Source organism: Acartia tonsa, chromosome 4 (assembly GCF_053477335.1).
Source record: "Acartia tonsa isolate MP-2025a chromosome 4, ASM5347733v1, whole genome shotgun sequence".
Lineage (NCBI taxonomy): Eukaryota > Metazoa > Arthropoda > Copepoda > Calanoida > Acartiidae > Acartia > Acartia tonsa.
In genome coordinates this window covers 30119118-30144546 of record NC_137263.1, presented here as the reverse complement: position 1 = coordinate 30144546, position 25429 = coordinate 30119118, and the positions used below count along the sequence as shown (strand labels likewise).

The window sequence follows — 25429 nt, the reverse complement described above, 5'->3', positions numbered from 1 at the left end:
GAGAAGAAAAAAGATATTTTGGCTGAAACTCATACTTTAACTTATTACAAATTTGATTTCTTTGTACTTGTAGGAAGAAGTGGAGGGTTTGATACTGCGTTTAGCCGCGGGATTTAACAACAGAAAAGAACAACTTCTATTCCTTATCAACAACTACGACGTCATTATGTCTATCATTAACGAGCGTACCAAAGATGATACGAAGGAGTGCGAGGGATTCCGAGAGCAGCTGCGAGCGCGCAGTGAAGAGTTGGCGGAACAGATATTGCACGCGCACTTTGGTTATCTCACCACCTGGATTCCGGAGGCAGAAAGAAAACTAGAGAAAGGTTTGTCTGATATTATACCAAATAATGATGACACATTATAAACTTTTCATATTTACTGTGGAGTTACTCGTGTTAAAGAAAGAACCATTAGAACAAATATTTCCTTAATTTGATGAACAGAATATAAAATCATTTTTTAAATTTGAATATTTTAGGTGATCTAGATGGTCTACGAGCTGGGGAGAAACAGCTGACACAGCTTATGACAAGATTTTCCACAGAATGGAAACAATCATTGGCAAAAATTAATTCAGAAACATTATCATCTTTTCCAAATCTTAAACTTGGCACTGGTAAGTTTTTAGAAGTAAATCGTGGTGCATTATTCCTTTCTTGTTTTTCACTTTAACAGTATCAGCAAATCGTGATAGTGTATACTAAGCCTGTGTATAACCGCGTATTGTATTTACCCTTTCCAACAATACAAATTTTAGTTTTATAGTAACACTTATGTTTTTTAGGCCTTTAAAATGTCGTTCCAAAAACAAAATTTGTCTCTTACTTTTTTTATTGTCCGTTTTTTTCGTATATTAGTCAGGGGTCTAAAGAGATAAGACAATGGCCGATAGATTGATGTACATCTCTAATGATGATACATAAAATTACCCTTCTGTAGATTACAATTAATGGTTGAAACGTTTGGACACTCGACTCAATAATCCAACTAATCAGAATTTACTAAAAGTCCCCAAAGTTGATAAGCCAACGAATAAGAAAATACTATAGTTCCCATTGTCCCTTCTCTCTCTCTGAATATTAGTTATTTAGTATATGTACTTAGTTAGGTATGCACATCAAGAAATAAATATTAATAAAATTACTAATTATAAATATTTACTTCTTCTATAAGTACATATATGTTGTTCTAGATATTGAATGATTTATAATTTTAGGTATATTACAACAAACCCTTACTCTCCTCCTGCAATACTATCATAGGTAATAAAAAAAAGTTTAAAAAAGAAATGAAAATAAAAATTCGTAAACGATTTTGAACGAGTTTTAATTTTGAAATTATATTTATTTGCTTATACAAATAACAGTAGGTATGTAAAACTGTGTTAGGGACAAAAGCGCTTGAGATATTATAACATTTATTCCATGTACACTTTACTTTTAGGTTACATAAAGGCAGGGCTGTATATTTTGCATTCTAGTTGAACTTCTTTCCATCTTTATTTTCTTATTTCTTTCCTTTTTTACTATTCCTTTTTTTCATTTCTACCCCCTTTTTCTCTCTTTTATTTTCCCAGCGCGGGAGTAGAGTTTATTTCAAAATCAAAATAAAAGATTTAATATCTGGAGAGACAATTTCTAAATTAGTAAGCAGGAAAGCAGTGGAGGAACAACCTGGCCATATTATTGGTTATAAAGTGTAAGATTTTGGTGAGAATGTATGGTTATTTTTTTATAAGTCAGCTATAAATAGTCGCATTATTTAAGATAAAGCTTTGCTTGGTTACATTTTATGCTCGTATTGTTAGAAAGAATTGTATTTAACAAAAAACAAACAAGGTGTTTGTCTGTTAGAATTTTCTTTGGAATTTTAACACTCAAATATATATTTAAAATAATATTTAATTTTAATTTAGGTTCAGTAGGCTGTTGGGTGTTGCTCCTCTGGCCCAGATGTCAGTTTCCAGTCAACTTATAAACATTCATCTCATCATGGTAGAAGTAAAGAAATACAAACCTGTTTTTTAATTTGTTTGGATATTTTACAAGGGATATATTCATCAGTAACAAATAATGATACTTGCGTCAGTAATTAATCTTAGTTTCAAAATAGATTATCTGAAAATATAGGTATATGTTTCATCACAAACAAAGCCTTTCCATTATTTGCATAGGTAATTTTTATTAGTTAATTAAATATCTATTTAGTTACCTATTTAATTGCAGTGCTAAGTAGCTAATGTGTTAAATATTATTCCCTAGAACAATCCCTTATGAATTTTTACAATTGAATTGCACTATTTTGAATTATAGAATTGCCTTTTAAAATTTTGTTATTGAAATTGTTGACTTGTGTTTTATATACTTTAATTAATATTTTATTTGTTTAGATCTTATTTCAATTGTTTTTATAGATATCTGTGATATTGCACTATAAAGTATTAAATTTTTATACGTTTTTAATGCATTTATTAATTTTGAAATATTGCTATTTATTGGTTTCAGATATAAAATGATTTAAGATAATTAAATTGTGATAAAATGTAGTTTTTCAACAATGGCAAGTCATAATAGGTACCTAGTATAAAATTATATTTATTACTGGTTTATTAATAAGCTGTTTGGTTTGTACATCAAAGTTAAAACATAATTTGAAAGGTAGGGGTGTTTATAATAGATTTACTCTAAATTATGGTATGGAATATTACTTGATTTAAACAAAGACAATATATTTAACTCAAAATTAGATATCATGAAGCATAAAAATGTCTTTTTTTAGCTTTTAGGGTGTTTAAAGGTGTCCTATTCCGATTAAGAATAAATAAGAAATTAGAATTAATTTAGGAGAGATGAGCCAAGAAATACGTGCAGGCGTAGTTACCCATCACCTGACAATCACACTAGAAATCATTCCTCTAGGAATGAAGGAGTTAGGTCAGTACATAGAAGATCAAGAGACAATTCTCCAAGGAGAAGAGGGAATGATAAAAATTCAAACACCTCCAACAGTAGAAATACTTCAAATTTTGACAGGGGTCAAAATGAACTGAGAAATAGTCGACATTCCCCTTCTGGCCATTCATCATCAAGCAGACACCGACGTTCTTCTCCATTAAATTCAGCGCCAAGGCGTCGTCAATCGCCCCAATCCCGTTCATCTGATGTAAGAAGTCGGCATTCCCTGAAACGTGATTCCCCTTCAAGTCGTGACAAAAAGAGAACTGCAAACAACAGATCAAGTTACTCATCACAATTAACTCGAACTGAATCAAAACGGGATGAACGCTACCCCACATCACCTAGAAATACATCACACCAAAATCTTCGGTACAGTTCACCGCCTCAATCAGATACTCGGAGATTGATCAATCGGCGTCACTCCTCTAGATCACCGTCACCGTTACAAAGAAGGAAAAGATTGGATTCCGGTAACGATGTTAGGATACGGAAAGAGAATAAAGAAAGAAGTTTATCAAGCGATAGAACCAGATATTACAAGAGATTGCCTAGTCGTGAACGACATGATAAGCAACCTAGTCATGAGCGTATTGATAGGCAAACTAGACGTGAGCGACTTGATAAGCAACCTAGTCGTGAGCGACTTAATAGGCAAACTAGCCGCGAACGACTTGATAAACCACCTAGCCGAAAACGACTGAGTAGGTCCCCGCGTCGTAACAAGGACAATGAAGTCGGGCGAAGCAGAGCTGAACGTCACGAAGACAAAATGTTACGGCAAAGGTATGAATATGATATCTTATGTGATAAAAGGAGTCTTTCACCCGAAATTATTAATATCAAGCAATCAAATAAATATGACTGTAGCAGTAAAATTGTTACCGAGCAAAATATCGGCTGTGATAAATATGACAATAACATTGGTTCCAATTCTGATAAATTTTGTGACTATAGTTTGGAACATAGATTGGAGAAAAATGGTGCTAAATCAAAATTAAGGTAAAAGGTTATAAAAGTTACCTAGGTACTTCTCTAAATGTTTCTTTTTTTGTGAATTTCATACGTCCATCGAAAATAAACACAAATTAAACTTAGGTTTTCTTCAAATTAAAAAGTTGTCAATAATTAGTTACCATTTTTCGTAGCTTACTAAGAAATTTGGGTCATGGAATGAAAAGAAAGTTGCGGGTTTCGTCGCATTTTCAGAGTAGCTTTTGTAAGGTTATGTTAGGTTAAGTAAGTGTTAATGATTGCCCCGCAAGGTTAGAGCGCCCCGCAGGGGTTAGAAATAGGAGAAAAGCTATTGTGAAATACGACGAAACCCGAAACTTGGTTTTCTTTCCATGATCCAGAAATGTTAACGTATTATCATGCCTAATTTTAATATGCAATTTTTTACAGGAGTCCAATTAAATTGGACGAAAAATATTTATTTCCTGTCAATGAACCATTCTCAAAAAGTCTTTCAACATCAAAACCCTATCAGAGCCAATCGTATACGAAACCAAGAACAAACAATGAAACCTGTCAAAATTTACATTCAAGAAAAAGTACAAGTCCCAAAACATCACATCATAGAAAAAGTTTAAGCCCCCAGACACAAGAACAAAGACTTGGCAAAAGTCCCAAAATGTCCCATGCTAGAATCAATAAAATTCCCCGAAGAATAAATTGTAAAAGTCCTGAAAATCAGTATTCATTCACCTCTGCTACAAGTCCCCGAAAGTACAATTCTAGAACTAAAAGTCCACAGCATAGCGAAGCTCCTCAAGTATGGCGACTCAATGTGGATGATAAAGTTCTATCCAAAAGGTATATTTTTTAAAGGGACTATCCACGAACGAGAGCAAGTGATTTTATGCACTTTCCAGCATTGATTCAAAATGTTATTTAGGTGAATATACTAGAATTATGTTTAATATCGTTATATCAATTTTAAAAAATAAGTTTCACCATAATTTTCTATGAATAAAACTTAGAAATTTTAAGCATTTTTTATGAAATATCATTAAATGTTTTGTTGAGTTTAACGGTTCAAATAAAATATCACGCCAAAACATAATCAGATGCTGTAAATTACGAAAGTACACTAATAAAACTGTTAACAATATTACAAGTTACCATCTCTTTATCTAAATTAACATTTTTGATTAAAAAAGTTTACTTTTTTGTCACAGCAGTTTAAACTCAACAAAACATTCGATTATATTATAGTCAAAAAAATCCTAGCATTTTGAAGCTTTTTTCATATAAAACCATGGCACATAGGGGCAACAAGGGGCATCAATTCACCACCCCCAAATCAAGTTTTAAACATTCTATGAGTATTATCATACCCAATGTACATCAGATTTCAAAGGAATCGTAAAAATACGCTTTTCAAGTAAGCATTCTAATGCATGGAAGTCAAGAAATGCAAAAATTTTCTTACAGAAAAAGGCATACTTTTTGTGTTTCACCAACAATTTTAAAAGTATTATAAAATCTCTTAGAATTAACGTAATTAGACAAAATAACTTTTGATGAGTCATGCATTACATATATTTTGACAGTATAAAAGAAAAAAACACAAATTGAAGAAATTAGTCCTAAATAATTCTAGTTGAAGTCAAGATTTTAGTTTATTTTTGTTTGTTTTAAAATCAACATTTAAGTAGACAGTATCAGGAAATATGTTTTCACCGGGTGCCACCGGCTAAAAAAACGATATTTGATTGCCCAAAGACATATTATAATCGCCTGTACTGGTTTCATTTACCCCCCCGCGCCCCCGTAGGGGTTTTTAGCCCGTTTTCTAAAGGTGGGTGCAAGAAAAGATTGTAAGAAAAAGCTTTTAAATGCGCTTTTAAAGTCAAATGTAAGATGTAATACATATAAATAAAAGACGCAAAAACATAGTTATGAGAAATGTTTATTTGATCAGACTTTGAATTAAAGTTGATAATGAATATTTTCAAGTTCTATTGACTAAATGATGGGGAGGGGAGGGAAGGGGGGGTGCTAAACCTAAATCTAAACCTCTTTATGTTTGATGTTTTAATGTAACTAAATAAGCGATTCTATGGATTATTACAAATATCAGGGATCTAAAGGGAGAAGACAAAGGTCAATAAATTGATGTACATCCCCAATGATAATACACAAAATTACCCCTTGTGTAGATCAAAGTTAGTAGTTAAAATGTTTGAACACACAACTGTAAAAATTTGGGGACTAGTGTTATAAACAGCCCAATGTCCCCTCCCTCACTGCGGAAAGGTAAAGCTAACATTCAAATAACGTAGTCTTCTTATAATCATTTTAAATTGGAATTAGCAAGTAGTCTATCTGTCTGTCTATTGGTAATGCTTTGTTTTTAAGTTTGTAGTTACATGGTCTTCATGTTTAGCGTCTTCAGTTTTATTTAGAAAGGGAGGGGACATTACACTAGTCCCCAAACTTCAAAGTTTTATAATAACGTTTTTGTATTCGTTGGCATAACAACATTAGGAAATTTGATTGATTTTTTATTGGTTGGTTCATTAAGATGAGTATCAAAACTTTTCAACCACTAATTGTCATCTACAGACAATCAATTTTGTAAAATAATTTATTATTTAATGTATCTATATTGGGGATGTACAAGTACATACATTAATCGGTTATTGTTTTGTTTCTTAGATTCCTGGATGTTAATCTATAATACAAAGTAGCTTGATGTATGTTTGTCTGTCCATCCGTACCAATAGATCTCGGTAACCACAAAACCGATTAGATTCTACTCTTCAGGGAATATATCTACTGGTCCTTTATAACAAGCTGATTTTTTACTTTTATGACAACAAATAATGGTTTTGAATGTTAAAAATATCCTATTCATCTCATTTACTGAATACTCAGTACTTATTCTTAGTACATTAAGGTATAGTGTTATAAGCGAAGCATCTCTATAATCAAGCCCTAAAAACGTCAGTATGTCCTTAAACAGTAACACGTATTTAATCAGTTTTAATTACAATCTTTTATAGACATGCATTAATATTCAGTTCTTACACTTCACAAGTGTTAATGTTCGTTTGTCCTTCCATTTCAGAGATTTGCTTCTATGGATGTTGTCATCCTTGTTTAATTACCTCTTGGAGCAAAGCCCATAGAGGCTAGGGGCGAAGCCGCTGGTATACATATAAACAGTAAACAAGAATCATAATATCATTATAAATATAGATATTAGCTAATAAAAATCTATGTCAATAATGCCCACATTTATAATGGATTTATTATTAAGTGAAACTTGTAGCTTGTTAAAATAAGAATCCCCATCCACCCCCTTTACACCATCCTCTCCCCTTCTACTGAAATGAATTCTATGACCCCAAATTTGACACTTTGAACACTTTGATGGATAGTTAGATGGATAGGTAGATGAATAGATATATTGATAGATAGATGGATGAGTAAATGGATAGACAGATGGATAGATAGATGGATAGACAGATGGATAGATAGATGGATAGATAGATGGATAGATAGATGGATGGATAGATGGATAGTTGATGGATAGATAGATAAATAGTTGATGGATAGATAGATGGATCGATAGATGGATAGATAGATAGATAGACAGATGGATAGAAAGATGGATAGATAGATAGATGGATAGATAGATGGATAGATAGATGGATAGACAGATGGATAGATAGATGGATAGATAGATGGATAGATAGATGGATAGATAGATGGATGAGTAAATGGATAGACAGATGGATAGATAGATGGATAGACAGATGGATAGATAGATGGATAGATAGATGGATAGATAGATGGATGGATAGATGGATAGTTGATGGATAGATAGATAAATAGTTGATGGATAGATAGATGGATAGATAGATGGATAGATAGATGGATAGATAGATATATAGATAGATAGATGGATAGATAGATGGATAGATAGATAGTTAGATAGATGGATAGATAGATGGATAGACAGATGAATAGACAAATGGATAGATAGATGGATGAGTAAATGGATAGACAGATGGATAGATAGATGGATAGACAGATGGATAGATAGATGGATAGAAAAATGGATAGATAGAAGGATAGATAGATGGATAGATAGATGGATAGATAGATGGATAGACAGATGAATAGATAGATGGATAGATAGATGGATAGATAGATGAATAGATAGACGGATGGATAGATGGATGGATAGATGGATAGTTGATGGATAGATAGATAAATAGTTGATGGATAGATAGATGGATAGATAGATGGATAGACAGATGGATAGATAGATGGATAGATAGATGGATAGATAGATGGATAGACAGATGGATAGAAAGATGTATAGATAGATAGATGGATAGATAGATGGATAGATAGATAGTTAGATAGATGGATAGATAGATGGATAGACAGATGAATAGATAAATGGATAGATAGATGGATAGATAGATGGATGAGTAAATGGATAGACAGATGGATAGATAGATGGATAGACAGATGGATAGATAGATGGATAGAAAAATGGATAGATAGAAGGATAGATAGATGGATAGATAGATGGATAGACAGATGAATAGATAGATGGATAGATAGATGGATAGATAGATGGATAGATAGATGAATAGATAGACGGATGGATAGAGAGATTAATAGATAGATGGATAGGGTAAAGGGGGGCTATTTTCGTGGGGTGTTATTCCGGTAATTTTCTTTCTACCTTCATTAAATGACCTTTATCTCCATGTTCCTTTCAAATGACAGAAAAAAACATAAAAGCAAATTTGTTCGTTGTTAAGTTGCCTACAAAAAAGTATAAAATGAAATTTTTGTGGGATGAATTTTAAGGGTACTAAATAATTAAATCCCCTTTTTGCTTGATTTGCCCCAATGTGCATGGTAAAGCCTTTTTTTTTAAATTGATATAACGATATCATATTTATCATAACCCTAGTATATTCACTAAAATTTAGAATCACTGCTGGAAGGTGCTTAGAATCACTTGCTCTCGTTGGTGGATAGTCCCCTTTAAGTTACTTTAGGTGCCTACCTACTTTTAATTTTTTTTTTTTTAATGTATGAAAGTTAGTTATTTAGTCGATATTTTATCAAATATAATGTTTATAAGGGGGGGGGGGGGTTAATGCAAACATCTCGTAATCAATGTATAAATGGCACTTAGAATTGGAATTTTGATCTGAAATTTTGCATGAGTAATCCTTGGTAGGTCTATTTTCCCTAAATCGAACAAAAAGTTGGAAAAGTAGCGGCTAACGGCTGGCGGCTCATCCGTATAGCCATTTGTTGGGTATTTTCAAGCGAAATCCATCACGAAACCTCTCTCCACATAAGGCTCTTTTCCGATCCAAAACGTTTTCAAACGGTTCTAGCCGGTAGTTGCTGGTACTAGAAATCTAAAAAATGTTATTTTCAGCGTGGCCATATTCTTCAGTATTCTTCAGTATTTGGAAATTGGGGCTTCAGTATTTTCAGTAAATACTGAATATTCAGTATTTGAAAATTTTCTTCAGTATTTTTCAGGTTTTGGAAATTTTCATGATTCAGTATTTTCATTATTTCTTAAATTCCAAAAAAATTTGCATAAATAAGATGTTTATTTAAGTAATTGATGTCAGATTTTTTTCGGCGCTTCGCGCCTCACTTTACTTTCCTTTGAATTACCCTATAACTTTGTACATTAATTTTGCTTTTTTATGGTAATAATAGAATACTAATTTAATTAGACAACAACCATAATTAGCATAATAAAAGGGGGGTGGGAAGTTTTGACACATTTGCGTAAACAGGAAGCATAGGCTTTATCTTTGGACTTAGAGGATAGGTTATTAGAGATAAAATCATCCTTATATAATGAATTTTCCCAAGTTTTAAGATTTTTTGGATAGGCCTCCAGGTTCCGGAGCTCCAGGCCTCCAGGTGGTTTCTGGACAGGTAAAAAAAATAAAAATTTCTTATTTGAAGAGTTAGAGGTGAGTTTATAAAACAAAATAAGCTTCTTTTAATATATTATTTACATATTTAAAGAAAAAATTACAATCGGCCTCCAGGTTCAGGTGCTGCAGGCCTCCAGGTGGCCTCTGGACAGGTAAAAAATTAAAATTTCTTATTTGAAGAGTTAGAGGTGAGTTTATAAAACAAAATGAGGTTCTTTTAATATATTATTTACATATTTAAAGAAAAAATTACAATCGGCCTCCAGGTTCAGGTGCTGCAGGCCTCCAGGTGGCCTCTGGACAGGTAAAAAATATAAATTTCTTATTTGAAGAGTTAGAGGTGAATTTATTAAACAAAATAAGCTTTTTTTTAAATATATTATTTACATATTTAAAGAAAAAATTACAATCGGCCTCCAGGTTCATGTGCTGCAGGCCTCCAGGTGGCCTCTGGACAGGTAAAAATTAAAATTTCTTATTTGAAGAGTTAGAGGTGAGTTTATTAAACAAAATAAGCTTCTTTTAATATATTATTTACATATTTAAAGAAAAAATTATAATCGGCCTCCAGGTTCAGGTGCTGCAGGCCTCCAGGTGGCCTCTGGACAGGTAAAAAATTTAAATTTCTTATTTGAAGAGTTAGAGGTGAGTTTATAAAACAAAATAAGGTTCTTTTAATATATTATTTACATATTTAAAGAAAAAAATACAAACGGCCTCCAGGTTCAGGTGCTGCAGGCCTCCAGGTGGCCTTTAGACAGGTAAAAATTATAAATTTCTTATTTGAAGAGCTAGAGGTAAGTTTATAAAACAATATAAGCGTATTTTTAGATGTTATTTACACATTTGAAGAAGTAATTACCATCGGCTTCCAGGTTCAGGTGCTGCAGGTCTCCAGGTGGCCTCTGTACAGGTAAAAAATATAAATTTCTTATTTGAAGAGCTAGAGGTAAGTTTATAAAACAATATAAGCGTATTTTTAGATGTTATTTGCATAATTGAAGAAAAAATTACCATCATCATCCAGGTTCAGGTACTGAAGGCCTCCAGGTGGTCTCGGGACAGGTAAAAATTAAAATTTTTACCTGTCCAGAGGCCACCTGGAGGCCGATTGTAATTTTTTCTTTAAATATGTAAATAATATAGTGAAAGAAGCTTATTTTGTTTTATAAACTTACCTCTGACTCTTCAAATAAGAAATTTTAATTTTTACCTGTCCAGAGGCCACCTGGAGGCCTGCAGCACCTTAACCTGGAGGCCGATTGTAATTTTTTCTTTAAATATTTAAATAATATATTAAAAGAAGCTTATGTTGTTTTATAAACGTACCTCTGACTGTTAAAATAAGAAAGGGGGGAGGCGGATGTGCCACTTTTTGAAACCAAAAGTTAAACGTGCATGATCTCAGTCCATAAACTAGTTATAGCTCTAAAATTCGGCACAGCAGTTGCTTTTGGGGAGAACAATATGGAACTGTGAAGAAACGGTGGTGGAACCGCCGCTTCCGCCGAGAACCGCCGTTTCCCGCCGATTTTTTTTTGCCTTTTTCGACAAATTAGACAGTTCTCAATCATCTGAGATAAACTTTACTCTCTTATAAAATTTCTCTTATATTTTCACGTGACACTTGTAATATTTCAAACAGGTTTATTGAAAATTGTCGAGAAAATTTCGACGAGAAACGGCGGTTTTCGGCGGTAGCGGCGGTTCCACCGCCGTTTCTTCACAGTTCCATAATCTTCTCCACATAAGCAACTGCTATGCCGAATTTTAGAGCTGTAACTCTTTTATGGGCTTAGATCAGGAACGTTTTACTTTTGGTTTCAAAAAGTGGCACATCCGCCTCCCCCCTTTTTATTTTTGTTACCTGTCCAGAGGCCACCTGGAGGCCTGCAGCACCTGAACCTGGAGGCCGATTGTAATTTTTTCTTTAAATATGTAAATAATATATTAAAAGAAGCTTATTTTGTTTTATAAACTCACCTCTAACTCTTCAAATAAGAAATTTTTATTTTTTTTTACCTGTCCAGAAACTACCTGGAGGCCTGGTGCTCTGGAACCTAGAGGCCTATCCAAAAAATCTTAAAACTTGGGAAAATTCATTATATAAGGATGATTTTATCTCTAATAACCTATCCTCTAAGTCCAAAGATAAAGCCTATGCTTAATTGGTGCAAGAAAATCTAAGAGGCAAAATTAAAAGGTCTTTAAAATATCCCCCAAATTATAAAGGTATGATATATGAAATTTTGAAATGAGGAATCATATAAAAAAAATACTTATTCAGTATTTGTATTTTTTTGTTCAGTATTTCAGTATTTTTTCTTATTTTAGGATTCAGTATTTTCAGTATTTCCTTTTTTTTCTTCAGTATTTTCAGTATTTTTTCTTATTTTAGGTTTCAGTATTTTCAGTATTTCCTTTTTTTTCTTCAGTATCAGTATTTTTTTGGTTGTGGCCACACTGTATTTTGTATCATTTCACATGATTTAAAGCAAAACTATGTTTCAAAAAGTTGATTTCTATTTTTTATTGCAACCATCTCGTAATCAATGTATAAATGGCACTTAAATTCGAATTTTGATCTGAAATTTTGCATGAGTAATCCTTGGTAGGTCTTTTTTCCCTAAATCGAAAAAAAAGTTGAAAAAGTAACGACTAACGGCTCAGCCGTTTGGCCGTTTTTTTTTGGCTATTTTTAGGGCAAATCTGTCATAAATCACGTAGAAATCAACTTTTTGAAACATATTTTTGCTTTAAATCATGTGAAATGATACAAAAAAAAAACATTTTTTAGATTTCTAGTACCAGCAACTACGGCTAGAACCGTTTGAAAACGTTTTGGATCGGAAAAGAGCATTATGTGGAGAGAGGTTTCGTGATGGATTTCGCTTGAAAATACCCAACAAATGGCTAAACGGATGAGCCGCCAGCCGTTAGCCGCTACTTTTCCAACATTTTGTTCGATTTAGGGAAAATAGACCTACCAAGGATTACTCATGCAAAATTTCAGATCAAAATTCGAATTTTAAGTGCCATTTATACATTGATTACGAGATGGTTGCATTAAACCCCCCCCCCCCTTTATGACAGATTTGCCCTAAAAATAGCCAAAAAACGGCAAAACGGCTGAGCCATTAGCCGTTACTTTTTCAACTTTTTTTTCGATTTAGGGAAAATAGACCTACCAAGGATTACTCATGCAAAATTTTAGATCAAAATTCGAATTTTAAGTGCCATTTATACATTGATTACGAGATGGTTGCATTAAAAATCCCCCCCTTAAATTATTGTTATGCTACTTGGCCTTCAATGTAACACAAAAAAACCTTAATACTTCGTATATTTAATTTTAATTTAAACTTCAACATATTTCTTACATTAGAGATGAGAGTGGGCGTTCCAAGAGGGGCATCAGAGACAAGTTAAAGAATATAATTGTGAATGGAGGTTACAACATGGAAATAGACAGATTATATCAAGATAATTCACCAACACGACAATGTCAGAGTATTCGTCAACAGGTTAAATTTTTAACAAATAATTTTTATGCATTTTTAAATTTTAGTGTGTCTGTCTATATTCCAGTTTGCGTATAGAGTAAAAGAAAAAGTTACTTATTGTAATATTTGGTAGTTATATCTTTTTTTTCTTTCAAAACGACATTAGCTTTTGAAAATACTAACATTGTTTTAAAATTCATCTTTTTGCACTTGGAGATGACTGAAATTATCATTTCTTTTAACACACATTTGGCTTATCAAATTAATTTTTAATTTGTTTCCTACCTAAGCAAGGAGTTGCTGTTTTAGGAAACTTGGTCCAAAGAAACAGCAGAGTTAGAGTTGGTTAGTAGAGAACTGAAAGAAGTGGAAACTAGCAGAGAAGCAATTCTGAATGACCTTGGCCTGGAAGCAGCAAAACAACTGAGAAGCAAAATTATTTCCACAGACTCAGATGAAATGTTAAAAGAACTAAAATTATCCATCATGGATTTGAAAAATAAATTTACAGAAGAAACTTCTAATTTTCAGCGAGGTAATAATATTGTATTTTATTTCAGGGACGTCCCAGTGGGGATGGGGGGGAGGGTGGAGAGAGGTGTCAAGGATTGATAACCCTCTCAAACGAATTTGGGGGTCTCGGGGTAAATTTTTTATAGGTAAAATAATTGCAGCTCGCTTCGCGCGCCAATTTATCTCCCCCTGCCCCAAAGGTTAATTACCCCCCATCCAGATATGTTACCTCCAAAAATAAAAACTTGGACGTCTTTGTTTCCAATAATAGTTACCTACCTATTTTCTCTTTTAAAATCAATTCTGCAGGAATATTTAAAGGAGAACCAATCTCAGTAATAAATTAACTTAAGGAAATGAATCTCCTAAGACTACCCTATTAATGAAAAGGAAAAAAAGACAGTGATAGCGGTATTATTAAAAAGGGACTATGCACGAACGAGAGCATATGATTTTAAGAACCTTCCAGCAGTGAATTTAAGTATTTTTTGTGATTATAATAGGTTTATGTATCCTCCTATTATATAAAGAAGTAAGCTTTTTTTTGTCTTTAGCGAAAGATCTCGCTAACCGCTGAACCGATATGGTTCGCCTTTACAGTGAGTCTTCTTATAGGTCCTGGGATGGTTTTAGACTATTATTTCTGCTTTTCTATATACATTTGTATATATAAAACCTCTAGATGCTAGGGACGCCATGGTTTTATGTGAGAAAAACTTTTAAATGTTTAGGATTTTTGGAAAAATATCATTAAATTTTTTGTTAAGTTCAAAATTTTTACCCCGGGGGTAAAATTGGCTTGGGGGGGGGGGGGGTAATTACCCCCCCTGAAATCTGTTGGCAGGGGTAAATTTTCCCCCCCCCAAAAAAAAAAAATTTACCCACGGGGTAAAATTTTTGTGGTGGGTAATTTAAATTTGAATTTGCGCGAAGCGCGCAAATTTTTTTTTGTTAGGGATTTTTTATTTTGGGGGGGGTATTTACCCCCCCAAAATTGTTTGGGGGGGGGGGGTAAATACCCCCTCCTAAATGGTTGGGGGTGTCTACGGCACCCCCAGGGTAGGGGTAAATTTCAAATGGGGGGGGGGTAAGATGAACAAAATTTTGTTTGGGGGGGGGGGGCAATCCCCACTTTACCTCCCCCCCCTTGGACGTCTATGCTCATTAGGTATACATTTTAAAAAGTTTTGTCAAGACCATATTTTTTTCCATTATTTAGCGTTTTATAACAGAAACCAAGTATATCAACCAAAAAATGCCTTATATCATTGCTGGAAATTGCTTAAAATCATTTGCTCTCTTTCGTACATAGTCCTCTTAGACCCCTCCCCCTCAATTTGATATTTCAAAAGTCTTTAAAATTCTTGAAAGGATATTTTTTCTCACAATGTCCCTGTACTCTAAATGTAGTCATTTTTCGCAATGCTGATTTTTGAGAGAAAAAAATCATTAATTTTAGTGGAAGACAAAAACGATGTTATGTCAGAAGAAAACAGCGAGGAAGAAAGAAAAATTACAATAAAAGATGTCATCAGTGAGGAGGACACTTTTACCGATGATCAACACAATTTCAATGTAGTAAATTCTAGCATAAAGAGAAAATCTGCGGAGTCTGGCAGTAACGAAAAAAGACAGAAAGTAGAAAAATATAAAGATAAAAGAGATGCATCTAGAGAAAGGTAATTGCAATAAAAATTGTTTATGAACTTAACAATTTTAATAAGTTGTATAAAAGTAAAATCTAATTAACTAAGATGTAATTTTTGTTTGATTTTTAGAAAAAAAGATTAAAAATTAATTGTTTTACTGTCTATTGTAAAAGAATGGGAAGGTATTTTTCAACTTTAAATGATAAAAGCCATATGAGCTATAAAATGTAGGTAATACTTTCTTCTTTTAGAAATCAACAAAAATCTACCAAAAGTTATTCAAAAGAATATAGACTCAAACCAGATGAGAAACTAAGAAGAGAATCTAAGGAGGATGGCCATAATTTAAAACCAAGAAAAAGATCAAAAAGCCCCAAGCCTTTGGTGGAAAATTTTTTAAAATCAATAGAAAGGTCTAAATCTCCAAAGATAAGAAAGAGAAGTACTTCTAGATCTAAAAAAGAAGAAAATAAGAGGTAAGATTTAGTAAATTATTAAAAAGAAAGTATTAATACGTTGAAAAATTCAATTTCCAGATTGAGCTAGTCCTGAAGTGTTTTAAGTTTAAAGATAATTTATCTATATCTATTTTATAGGTGTATTGCACAAAATAAATCTCTATGAATTAAAGTAATATTATTCCAAAAATGCAAAAAAAGTAACTCTAATATTTTTATTTTTAGGAAAGAAACAACTAGAATTGAAAAATGTCTGAAAGATAGGCAGAATTCAAGGAAAAATTCACCAGTAGATTTCCAAACTAGGGATGAATTGGCATTAAGAGATGATACTTCCTTTGAAGATATTAGAACAATCAAGAATAGTAATGAAAAATTTACATCTGTAGCAAGCAAGGATGCTAGAGTTTCTTATAAGAAAGAGCTGGAATCTGCAAATATAGTAAGGAAAGGAGATAAATCTGTTGATAAGGCTGCCAGAAATGTTCAGGTACCCGTTGAAGTAAAAACTACTAAACACAGTGCAATACTAGGTCAACTCATTTCCTATGAATCTTCCGAGTCAGATAGTGATAATGAAGTCATAGAAGAACAAACAAACTCTATCTGTGATGATGAGAAAGTTGATGAAATTGATTCTGTACCTAACAGTGAGCTGGATAATGTAAATGATGATACGGATGATCATCACAATACTGTAGACATAGGAAACAATACTGAACCTAACAGAGAATCTTCTAAATCTCCAGATAGTATTTGTAAATCAATTGGCAGTAATGAAGCTTGTGAATCTAATCCTTCTCAAGATAACCTCGCAACTCTTGCTCAAGTTTTGGACAACGAAAATTTAAAGAATATTTTGTCAGCTGCGAATGAAATTTGTGATAAAACGCCTTCTCTTGTACAAAATTTAAACTCTGTTGATGTAGAAAAACCTTTTGATGAACTTCTAACAAATCCGTCCAATAAATTATGTATAACTGAAAATTATGAATCTGCTTATGATGAGCATCTCGACAATCTCGATGTTCCAAACGAAGATAATGAACTGGAAATAAGAAGTAGCAATATTTGTAACAATAAAGATGAAATTTTTGTTGAAGAAACAGAAAAATTAGAAGAATTTAATTGCTCAACAAGGCCAATTTTGATATTTATTAGCAGCCAAGATGGTGGAAAAGGATTAACTATTGACACAATGGATTACTGCTCAAATGAAGTTGCAAGGTAATTTTTCATTGGTCTGTAATTCTTTTATTTAGAGGAAGCCAAGACAAGTTTATTCATACTTCTGTTTGTGTTGTTTTCCCTTTGCTGTCTGTGTTCTATACTCTCTGATTCAAACCAACAATCAGTTAAACAAAATTTGTTTTATATTGTCTCATTAGTTTTTAACCTTTTTCCATTTAATATGTTATATTTTTCCCTTTTTTCATCTTTATGTTTGTTTATAAAAATGCATATGGAAAGTATTTAAATTTCTTGAATTTTTAACATTATGAAAGGCTCTAATTGATTTGAAATACACTTGTTTTTCGTTCAAAAAGTTTCTTCGTATTTTGATTATCTAAATAACATTATTTATATCAATATTTCCTACTTCATATTTAATTTTAAGTTTTCATGATGTAAATGGATCAACAGCTCTGCTTAATTTTGTTCAACATTACAGAAGCAAATATGAGGTAAAAAAATACTACAATTGGGCGAAAGTTATATTTTAAAATTGGTCCAAAACATTCCCTTTTTCGCTTAAAAAAAGTTTTTTAATAGGTAATAATTTTACATAATTTAACCTATATGGCAGAGAATTTCTTTATTTAATTGTTACCAAATTAAACGTATACTGTGAGGAAATAAATAAATATTGTTAGTATCAAATGTATTGTATATGTATCGATGTATAGCCCACACAACTACCTTGTTTAAGTTGTGAGACCCTTTATCTGCCAAAAATTGCTATCTGCTCTCTTGTAGAGACATGGTTGTGTTTATATTTCTGACGCTAGAGGCTGATATTCAAAGACCCAATTCAGCACAGGGTCCCCAGCCCACTCTATTCTTTTACTTTGATTTGGAAATAACTCCATTAGAATGATTAATCTAAGCCTAATAATATTCTTGTTGTAATTTCAGGGTAAATATGAACTAGTTTTAGTGTATCTGACTCTCAAGATTATCAGAAAAATTATGGAAAGTTGACATGTTTTTTTTACTTAGATAATATTGAGTACAGAAATTCTTTCAGCTAGCAGCAGTAATATCTTATTTTTTAATATTGGACTGAGACACTAATAGAGAAAAAAAACCTTATATATCAAACTTAAGGTTTTGACATTTTGTGTTAATTAAAATATGCTGCCGTTTTCAAAACACTAAGTAAAGAAATTTAAATATTAACTTTATAGGTATAATTTTTAGTTTTATCACTAAAAGGTTTTCTATTTATCGACTAAAATCAACTTGATACAATAACTGAAGGAGGTGTTACAATGTGACAAGATCCGGATGTCCATATTCCAGCAAGTATTTCCAGTCTACCTGGATCTTGGCAGCATACACTTTAAGAAGGTTGTACCTGACTGGCTGGGTATCAGCTACCATACTGATCATTTCCTAGGTAATATTTTTAACAGGTTGTACCTGACTGGCTGGGTATCAGCAACCATACTGATCATATCTTAGGTAATATTTTGAGAAATTTTTACCTGACTGGCTGGGTATCAGCTTCCAAACTGATCATTTTGAAGGTAATATTTTAAGTTGGTTGTACCTCACTGGCAACTCGTGCAACTACCCTGTTAAAAGCGTTTGTTATGATTTATAATAAGGTTCTGACAAAAAGGGACCATGCACGAATAAAAGCAAGTGATTTTTAGTACCTTCCAACAATGAACCTAAGTACCTATTTATTTTCAGAATATTCTAGTTTACTATTAATTATTGTTATAATAATGGAAATTTATGTTTCACCACTTTAAGTCGAAGAAGAGTGAAAAAATGTCCAGAATTTTTAGTCGAAATTATCAAACATTTTGTTGAGTTCAAGGTGTCTTTAATTATCAATCTCAAATACTAAAAAAATCATAGGTAAGTAAATTAATTATTTCTAATATGTATGTTCAAATTAACACCAATATAGTTTGGCTAACAATATATAACAGGAGTATTCTCTTATGAATCATCAAATATCTATAAGTGTTTGAGTAAAATATTTTCCACATATATCACAAGAATTAAAGTTTTGAAACTCAATCATTTGTCATAAAAAAAAACATGGTGAAAATTAATTTTTATTTCTGGAATAGTGTTATGATTGTCATTGCTTAAAATAAATGCAAAAATATGTTTAGATTCCCAACTGGAAGGTGCTAAACAACACTTGCTCTTGTTCATGCATGGTCCCCTTTTCATATTATTTATTTTGCAGACACTGTTCGAACGTACCACAATATTGATCCAAAGCAGCCGTTATTAGCAATGCGAAAACTTTTTCAATTGGCAGTTCCTCATTTTAATAAACAAGGTAAAAATATACATTTTTAATTTGAAAATATCCTTAAGCATTATTTTAAACTCCTTCGAGTGCGTAAATTATTTTTGGAAGTTATTATTGTATTTCTTGTGAATTGTTACTCTTTGATAAAAAGTTGTTTAGTTGTATCTGCTGAATTTGTAACATGAATAAATAATTAAACTCTATGCTTGCGTTCTCCCCCTGTCGTCTAAAATTTCATCTGTTGTGTATAACTCATACACAATAAAATTTTGTAGGATGTGAGAAGCTGAATGAAGAAGAATTATATCCACTACTCCAGCATGTTCAACCAAATCCTGTGGACCACAACCTCGTTGTCATCCACGCCACAACTGTTAACCTTGTTGTTGATGATGCCTTCCACGCTGTGCCCACCCTGGCCACCTTGTCCATTAAGTCGAAGGACAAGTGCCTCTTTATACCTATTGATCTGAGACGACCGGACGGGTATCTAGTTACTGAGGAGTGTAAGAAATTAGGATATAAGTAAGTATATCAATAATACCAAGTCTGTCTGTCCGCCGGAAGTTTAAGGTCTTGGTAACTGCGGTTGTGCTTCTAAAACTTTTTCATTTTTAAATTATATTGAGCGGAGAAATAATGCCTTATTAAATTTTATAATTTTATTTCAGTTACCAGTTTACGTCGTGTCACGGAGAGCCCGAGAGTCCACACATGTGCTGGCGTCCAAACAAGCAGTGCGAGTCGGAAAGAAACGCTCTGGACCAGCTCATGGTTCTTCTTCAAAGGACAAACAAAAATATTCTTATTTTTCCCTTCAGGGACCAATCTATTGGCGTTCTTCTGTATGCCCTTTCAAGGTAATTTTATTTTTATATTTTATACCTACTTTTTAAGATATGTCAGATTCGTGATATATTCTTTTAACAACATTGTATTTAACAAACAACAATTTTCACATGATTGATTAGGTAGGTATATCTTTATGTAACAATTTTTTTCTTCTCATTCTTAACTGTAAGAAAAGTTGAAGATTTTTTTTGTGCTTTCTTTTTAATTTCCTATCGAACACTGTTCCTTTCCCAACCCCTTTTTTACCAATAAATTGAAAATTATAGGGGTTTTATTTTTTTTCCTTCTATATTTGACCCCTTCGTGGGGAGGTGGCCTTACCTTGCAGGGCCTATATTTGCGGTGCCTTAACTCTTACCCCTCTCTCTCATTTTGACAATAATGGGGGGGGGGGGGGGGAGTGTTCTACAAGGTACTTTGTGTGAAAGTGCCTGGCATCCCTCCAGGTTTTATAACATATGAAACATTTTAATTTAAATTATTGCTAACATATTGTTTTCTAGGCACTCTCTGCTAAATGAATTCCAGAAGTGTGTACGCGGCATTGGCGTTCTAGAAACTTTTTTCCTTGAAGCTGGAATTATAAAAAATCCGCGACATGGAATGGATGAGATAAAGAAGTATTACAACAAATATTTCCCCTCGCCCACACCATGGAAGCTTGAGGTAGTTTTAATATCTTTTTGTCCTTTTGCGTTTGTGATTAAGATCACAGAAACTTCAGCACATGAATATAAAATAATATAATGATAAATTAAAATTGGATAGTTTAAAAATTGTTTTGTTAAAGAAATTTTTACAAAATGAATTGTTTGATAGTAGTTTTATTTTCAGAAAACTGCAAATAGAATCTATGAAGTGTTCACTAAAGTATCAAGAACGGAAGGTGGATATAAAGAGAATTTGGAGAAGATTTACAACCCAACCTTGTCACCTGAAGTTGACGAATTCATCAAGGTAAACATTAAAAGATTTTCTTTTCATTTTATTTTGTTTATTATGAATGTTTTTACATATTTTAAAAATAAAATTTCTCTTCAGGGATTTTTGACAACTAACTTTATTTTTCCTTTTCACATATTTATTATTTACCCAAAAATGTTTTCAACATTTTTGCAGATTTTACTGTCAAATTATATTCCCGTGGAAAGAGGACTATCCACGAACGAGAGCACATGATTCTAAGTACCTTCCAGCATTGATCCTAAGTATTTTCTCTCAGAATATAATAGGTCACCATATATTATTAATATATTGACGAGAAAATTTATGTTTCACCATGTTTTTTTAGGTATTTTAATTGATTTTGAAAACTTTTATGAAGCTAATTATTTTAATAAAATGGATACTTGATAATACATATGCGAATATTCGTGTTATATAGATTGTAAATTAATCCATATTAGCATTAATTTAAACATAACATATAAGATATAGTAAATGTGCTTTTGACTTTTTTTAATTTTTTATTATTTGACAACATGGACAATTAAAGACACCCCGAACTCAACAAAACGTTTGATAGAATTTTAACGAAAAATGGTGGACATTTTTTTACTTTTCTTCAACTTGAAGTGGTGAAACATAAATTTTCTCGTCAATATATTAATTATTAATAGTGACCTATTATATTCTGAAAGAAAATACTCAGGATCAATGCTGGAAGGTACTTAGAATCACGTGCTCTTGTTCGTGGATAGTCCTCTTTTGTGTCTATTCAAGAAATACTAGCTTTACATGTTATTTTTCACATTTTCCACATTTCTTCACTGTTTTTGTCTGTTTTTTAAAAATATACCTAAGGTTTGAAAATATTATCAAAAAAAAAATATTTTCCGGCAAACTAAAGGGATTTTATTCAAATATCTGAGACAGTTTTGTCTGATTTTGAAAATGTTTTGGATAAGTAGTTATATTAGAACTAATATCTTGTTGTTCTGAAGGTTGTTCAATGTTTAATTGTAGATAAAAGGGTTAGTAGGTAGCTATATTGCAGTATTAAAGTTGGTTCTGATATTAATCTTTGAAAAGGGGGGGGGGGGGGCGTAATGACATCTATTCTTAATCCGTGAGCAAAATGGTCTAAATATTGAGCTAGAACCTTCAAACTTGGTATATTAGCCTAGTCCTATAGGTATTACATCTAAATGGCAAAAAAAATCAAAAATTTTTATTTATAGGTTAGGTTAGGTAAGAAAAACCCTGCGGAAATGGGGTTTTTAGGCTTTTTTGGTCTATTTTAATGTGAAAACTTGCCTTAAATTGTTTTTTTTTCTCAAGGTTTTAACTTAAATACACTTTATCTATTCATATGGACATTATTTAAGATGATCGGGAACCGACCCCAGGGGGCTAGGTGGGTGGCCCGCAGGGGTTAAGTGCATTTTTCCCATGTATATGTTGTGATACATCAAATTATAGGTTTTTTAGGTCAAGGAACTCGAATTCACAGCTAAAATAAGCATTAGACTAATCTGAACTAGCTCCAGCGGGCTAGGTTGGTGGCCCGCAGGGGTTAAGTGCATTTTTTCCAATATATATCTTGTTATATATCAAAATATAGATTTTTTAGGTCAAGAAACTCAAATTCAGAGCGAAAATTAGCATTAGACTAACTTGAAGCTAGCCCCCCCGGGCTAAGTTGGTTTTCTGCAGGGCTTAAGAGCATTTACCTAACCTAACCTAGAAACTTACTTATATATTTACAGTTTTTTTATTGAATAAACTGTGTCTATTAATGAGGACTTTATTTAAGATGATCCAGCTAGTCTGGGACCAACCCCAGCGGGCTAGGTGGGTGGCCCGCAGGGGTTAAGTGCATTTTTCTCAATATATATGTTGTGATACATCAAATTTTAGGTTTCTTAGGTCAAGGAACTCAAATTCAGAGCTAAAATGAGCATTAGACTAATCTGAAGCTAGCCCCAGCGCCCCAGCAGGCTAGGTTGGTGGCCCGCATGGGTTAAGTAAATTTTTTCCTATATATATATATATCTTGTTATATCTATTAATGAGGACTTTATATAAGATGATCCAGCTAGTCTGGGACCAACCCCAGCGGGCTAGGTGGGTGGCCCGAAGAGGTTAAGTGCATTTTTCTCAATATATATGTTGTGATACATCAAAATATAGGTTTTTTAGGTCAAGAAACTCAAATTCAGATCGAAAATTAGCATTAGACTAACCTGATTCTATTATTAGCTCTAAATTTGAATTTCTAGACCTAAAAAATCTGTAATTTTATGTATGATAACACATACTTTTTAAAAATGCACTTAACCCCTGCGGGCCTCCTACCTAGCCTGCTGGGGTCTGTCCCAAACTTGCTTTATCATCTTAAATAATGTTCTCATAAATAGACACAGTTTATTCCAGAAAAAAAACCCTAAAAAAATAATTAAGGTTCTAGGTTAGACTTAAGACTTGCAGGCAACCCACCTAGCCCGCTGGGGCTAGCTTCAGATTAGTCTGATTCTATTATTAGCTTTAAATTTGAGTTTCTTGACCTAAAAACCTATAATTTGATGTATGACAACACATACTTTCAGAAAAAATGCATTTAACCCCTGCGGGCCACCCACCTAGCCCGCTGGGGTCGGTCCCAGACTTGCTAGATCATCTTAAATAAAGTCCTCATTAATAGACACAGTTGATTCTAGAAAAAAAACCTGTAAAAATATAAGTAAGTTTCTAGGTTAGGTTAGGTAAATGCTCTTAAGCTCTGCAGAAAACCAACCTAGCCCCGAATAGACACAGTGTATTGAAGTTAAAACCCTAAGAAAAAACAATTTAAGGCAAGTTTCCACATCAAAATAGACCAAAAAAAACCTAAAAACCCCATTTCCGCAGGGTTTTTCTTACCTAACCTAACCTTAAAATAAAAATTTTTGGATTTTTTTGCCATTTAGATGTAATATCTAGGCTTATATACCAAGTTTGAAGGGTCTAGCTCAATATTAGACTATTTTGCTCACGGATTAAGAATAGATGTCATTACGCCCCCCCCCCCCCCTTTTGTGCTCCGCTACTTATGTATGTTGTTAAACTTGTTAAAAAAATGTGTAGGGTGTTATAAAACTAATGTTATTATGTTTAGGCATCTGGATTAATGGAGATCCACTCTGGTTATCATGAAATCCTGCTCACCCAACACCTGAGTATTAAGCCTAGACAGACCGAACAGATCAGGGTCAAAATACAACATCCTTTCCTTCAGAAAGATTCAGAATACTTCACATTTTTCTATGCTTGTTTGAAAGGCAACAGAAAGATCAAAACAAATTCTGAAGGGGAAGCCATTCTGGAATTGTTGAACACAACAAATAAAGTTGTTAACTTTGATGAAAATGCCCTCATTGGAGTAGTTTGTGCTGTTCAAAAGTTTGATATTAAAAAGATTTCTCCTTGCAATTTACTGGGTCGGCCACACATCTACAATGAAAGTAACACAAGCGGATCAAATGCTTCAATTTCTATAGGCCTTGTCCCTTTTGTGCCGCCAAACGAAAATATCTTACAAAGCTTAGGGAATTCACAACCAGCCAAAACTGTTTTGCTTCCAAAGCGAAAACAATTGTCTAGCATGCTGAATTCAAGTAATCATCTTGATGACAAAATATCTGAGGCGCATATGTTTAGTCTTAATGATACATCAAGTCAAAGTGGTTCTAATGAGAAAGAGACTGAAATCAAGACTGTTAAACGCAAATCTCTTGAAAATGGAAGTGATAATGTGAAAAAGAAAAAGGAATGGCAATTTTTATATTTTGAATTTTTCACCGTTGGAAATGTTATTTTTATGAAGTACCTAAGTATCTTTTTTTTAATAAATTAATAGTCAGATAAGCACTTAAATTCAAATAGGAGATTAACATAATTCCAAAAGTAAAATGTTTACAGTTAATTTCAAACAAATTTGCTTTATGAATGGACTTGGACTTGATTACATTTATACATGCTATTTTTAAATGCTTTAATTGTAAAAACGGGATTGTCTAATAGTCTATTGAGTTTTTATTGATTTTAAGGTAACAAAGTTTAAGGTTAGCTAA

At 32.7% G+C, this 25429-nt stretch overlaps 2 protein-coding genes across 2 annotated transcripts in view; both read left to right on the top strand.

Annotated features, from left to right (window-relative positions):
• Positions 1 to 2526, top strand: part of Vps52 (vacuolar protein sorting 52) — a 12620-nt gene extending 10094 nt beyond the window's left edge. The window contains exons 15-18 of the mRNA XM_080157444.1: positions 74 to 329; positions 485 to 622; positions 1223 to 1268; positions 1922 to 2526. Coding sequence (XP_080013570.1) covers positions 74 to 329; positions 485 to 622; positions 1223 to 1268; positions 1922 to 2033 — 552 coding nt within the window. The 3' untranslated portion in view covers positions 2034 to 2526. The remainder of the gene's footprint in view (positions 1 to 73; positions 330 to 484; positions 623 to 1222; positions 1269 to 1921) is intronic.
• On the top strand, positions 2508 to 25429 carry LOC145315425 (uncharacterized). The gene is made up of 18 exons (XM_080155406.1): positions 2508 to 2579; positions 2850 to 3962; positions 4365 to 4775; positions 13290 to 13428; positions 13717 to 13942; positions 15380 to 15599; positions 15821 to 16045; positions 16253 to 17254; positions 17646 to 17712; positions 18164 to 18222; positions 18511 to 18647; positions 19458 to 19553; positions 19802 to 20051; positions 20198 to 20386; positions 20882 to 21044; positions 21213 to 21335; positions 24475 to 25158; positions 25406 to 25429. The coding sequence occupies exons 1-18, from the start codon at positions 2563 to 2565 to the stop codon at positions 25427 to 25429; spliced, it is 5145 nt and encodes a 1714-aa protein (XP_080011532.1). The 5' UTR covers positions 2508 to 2562.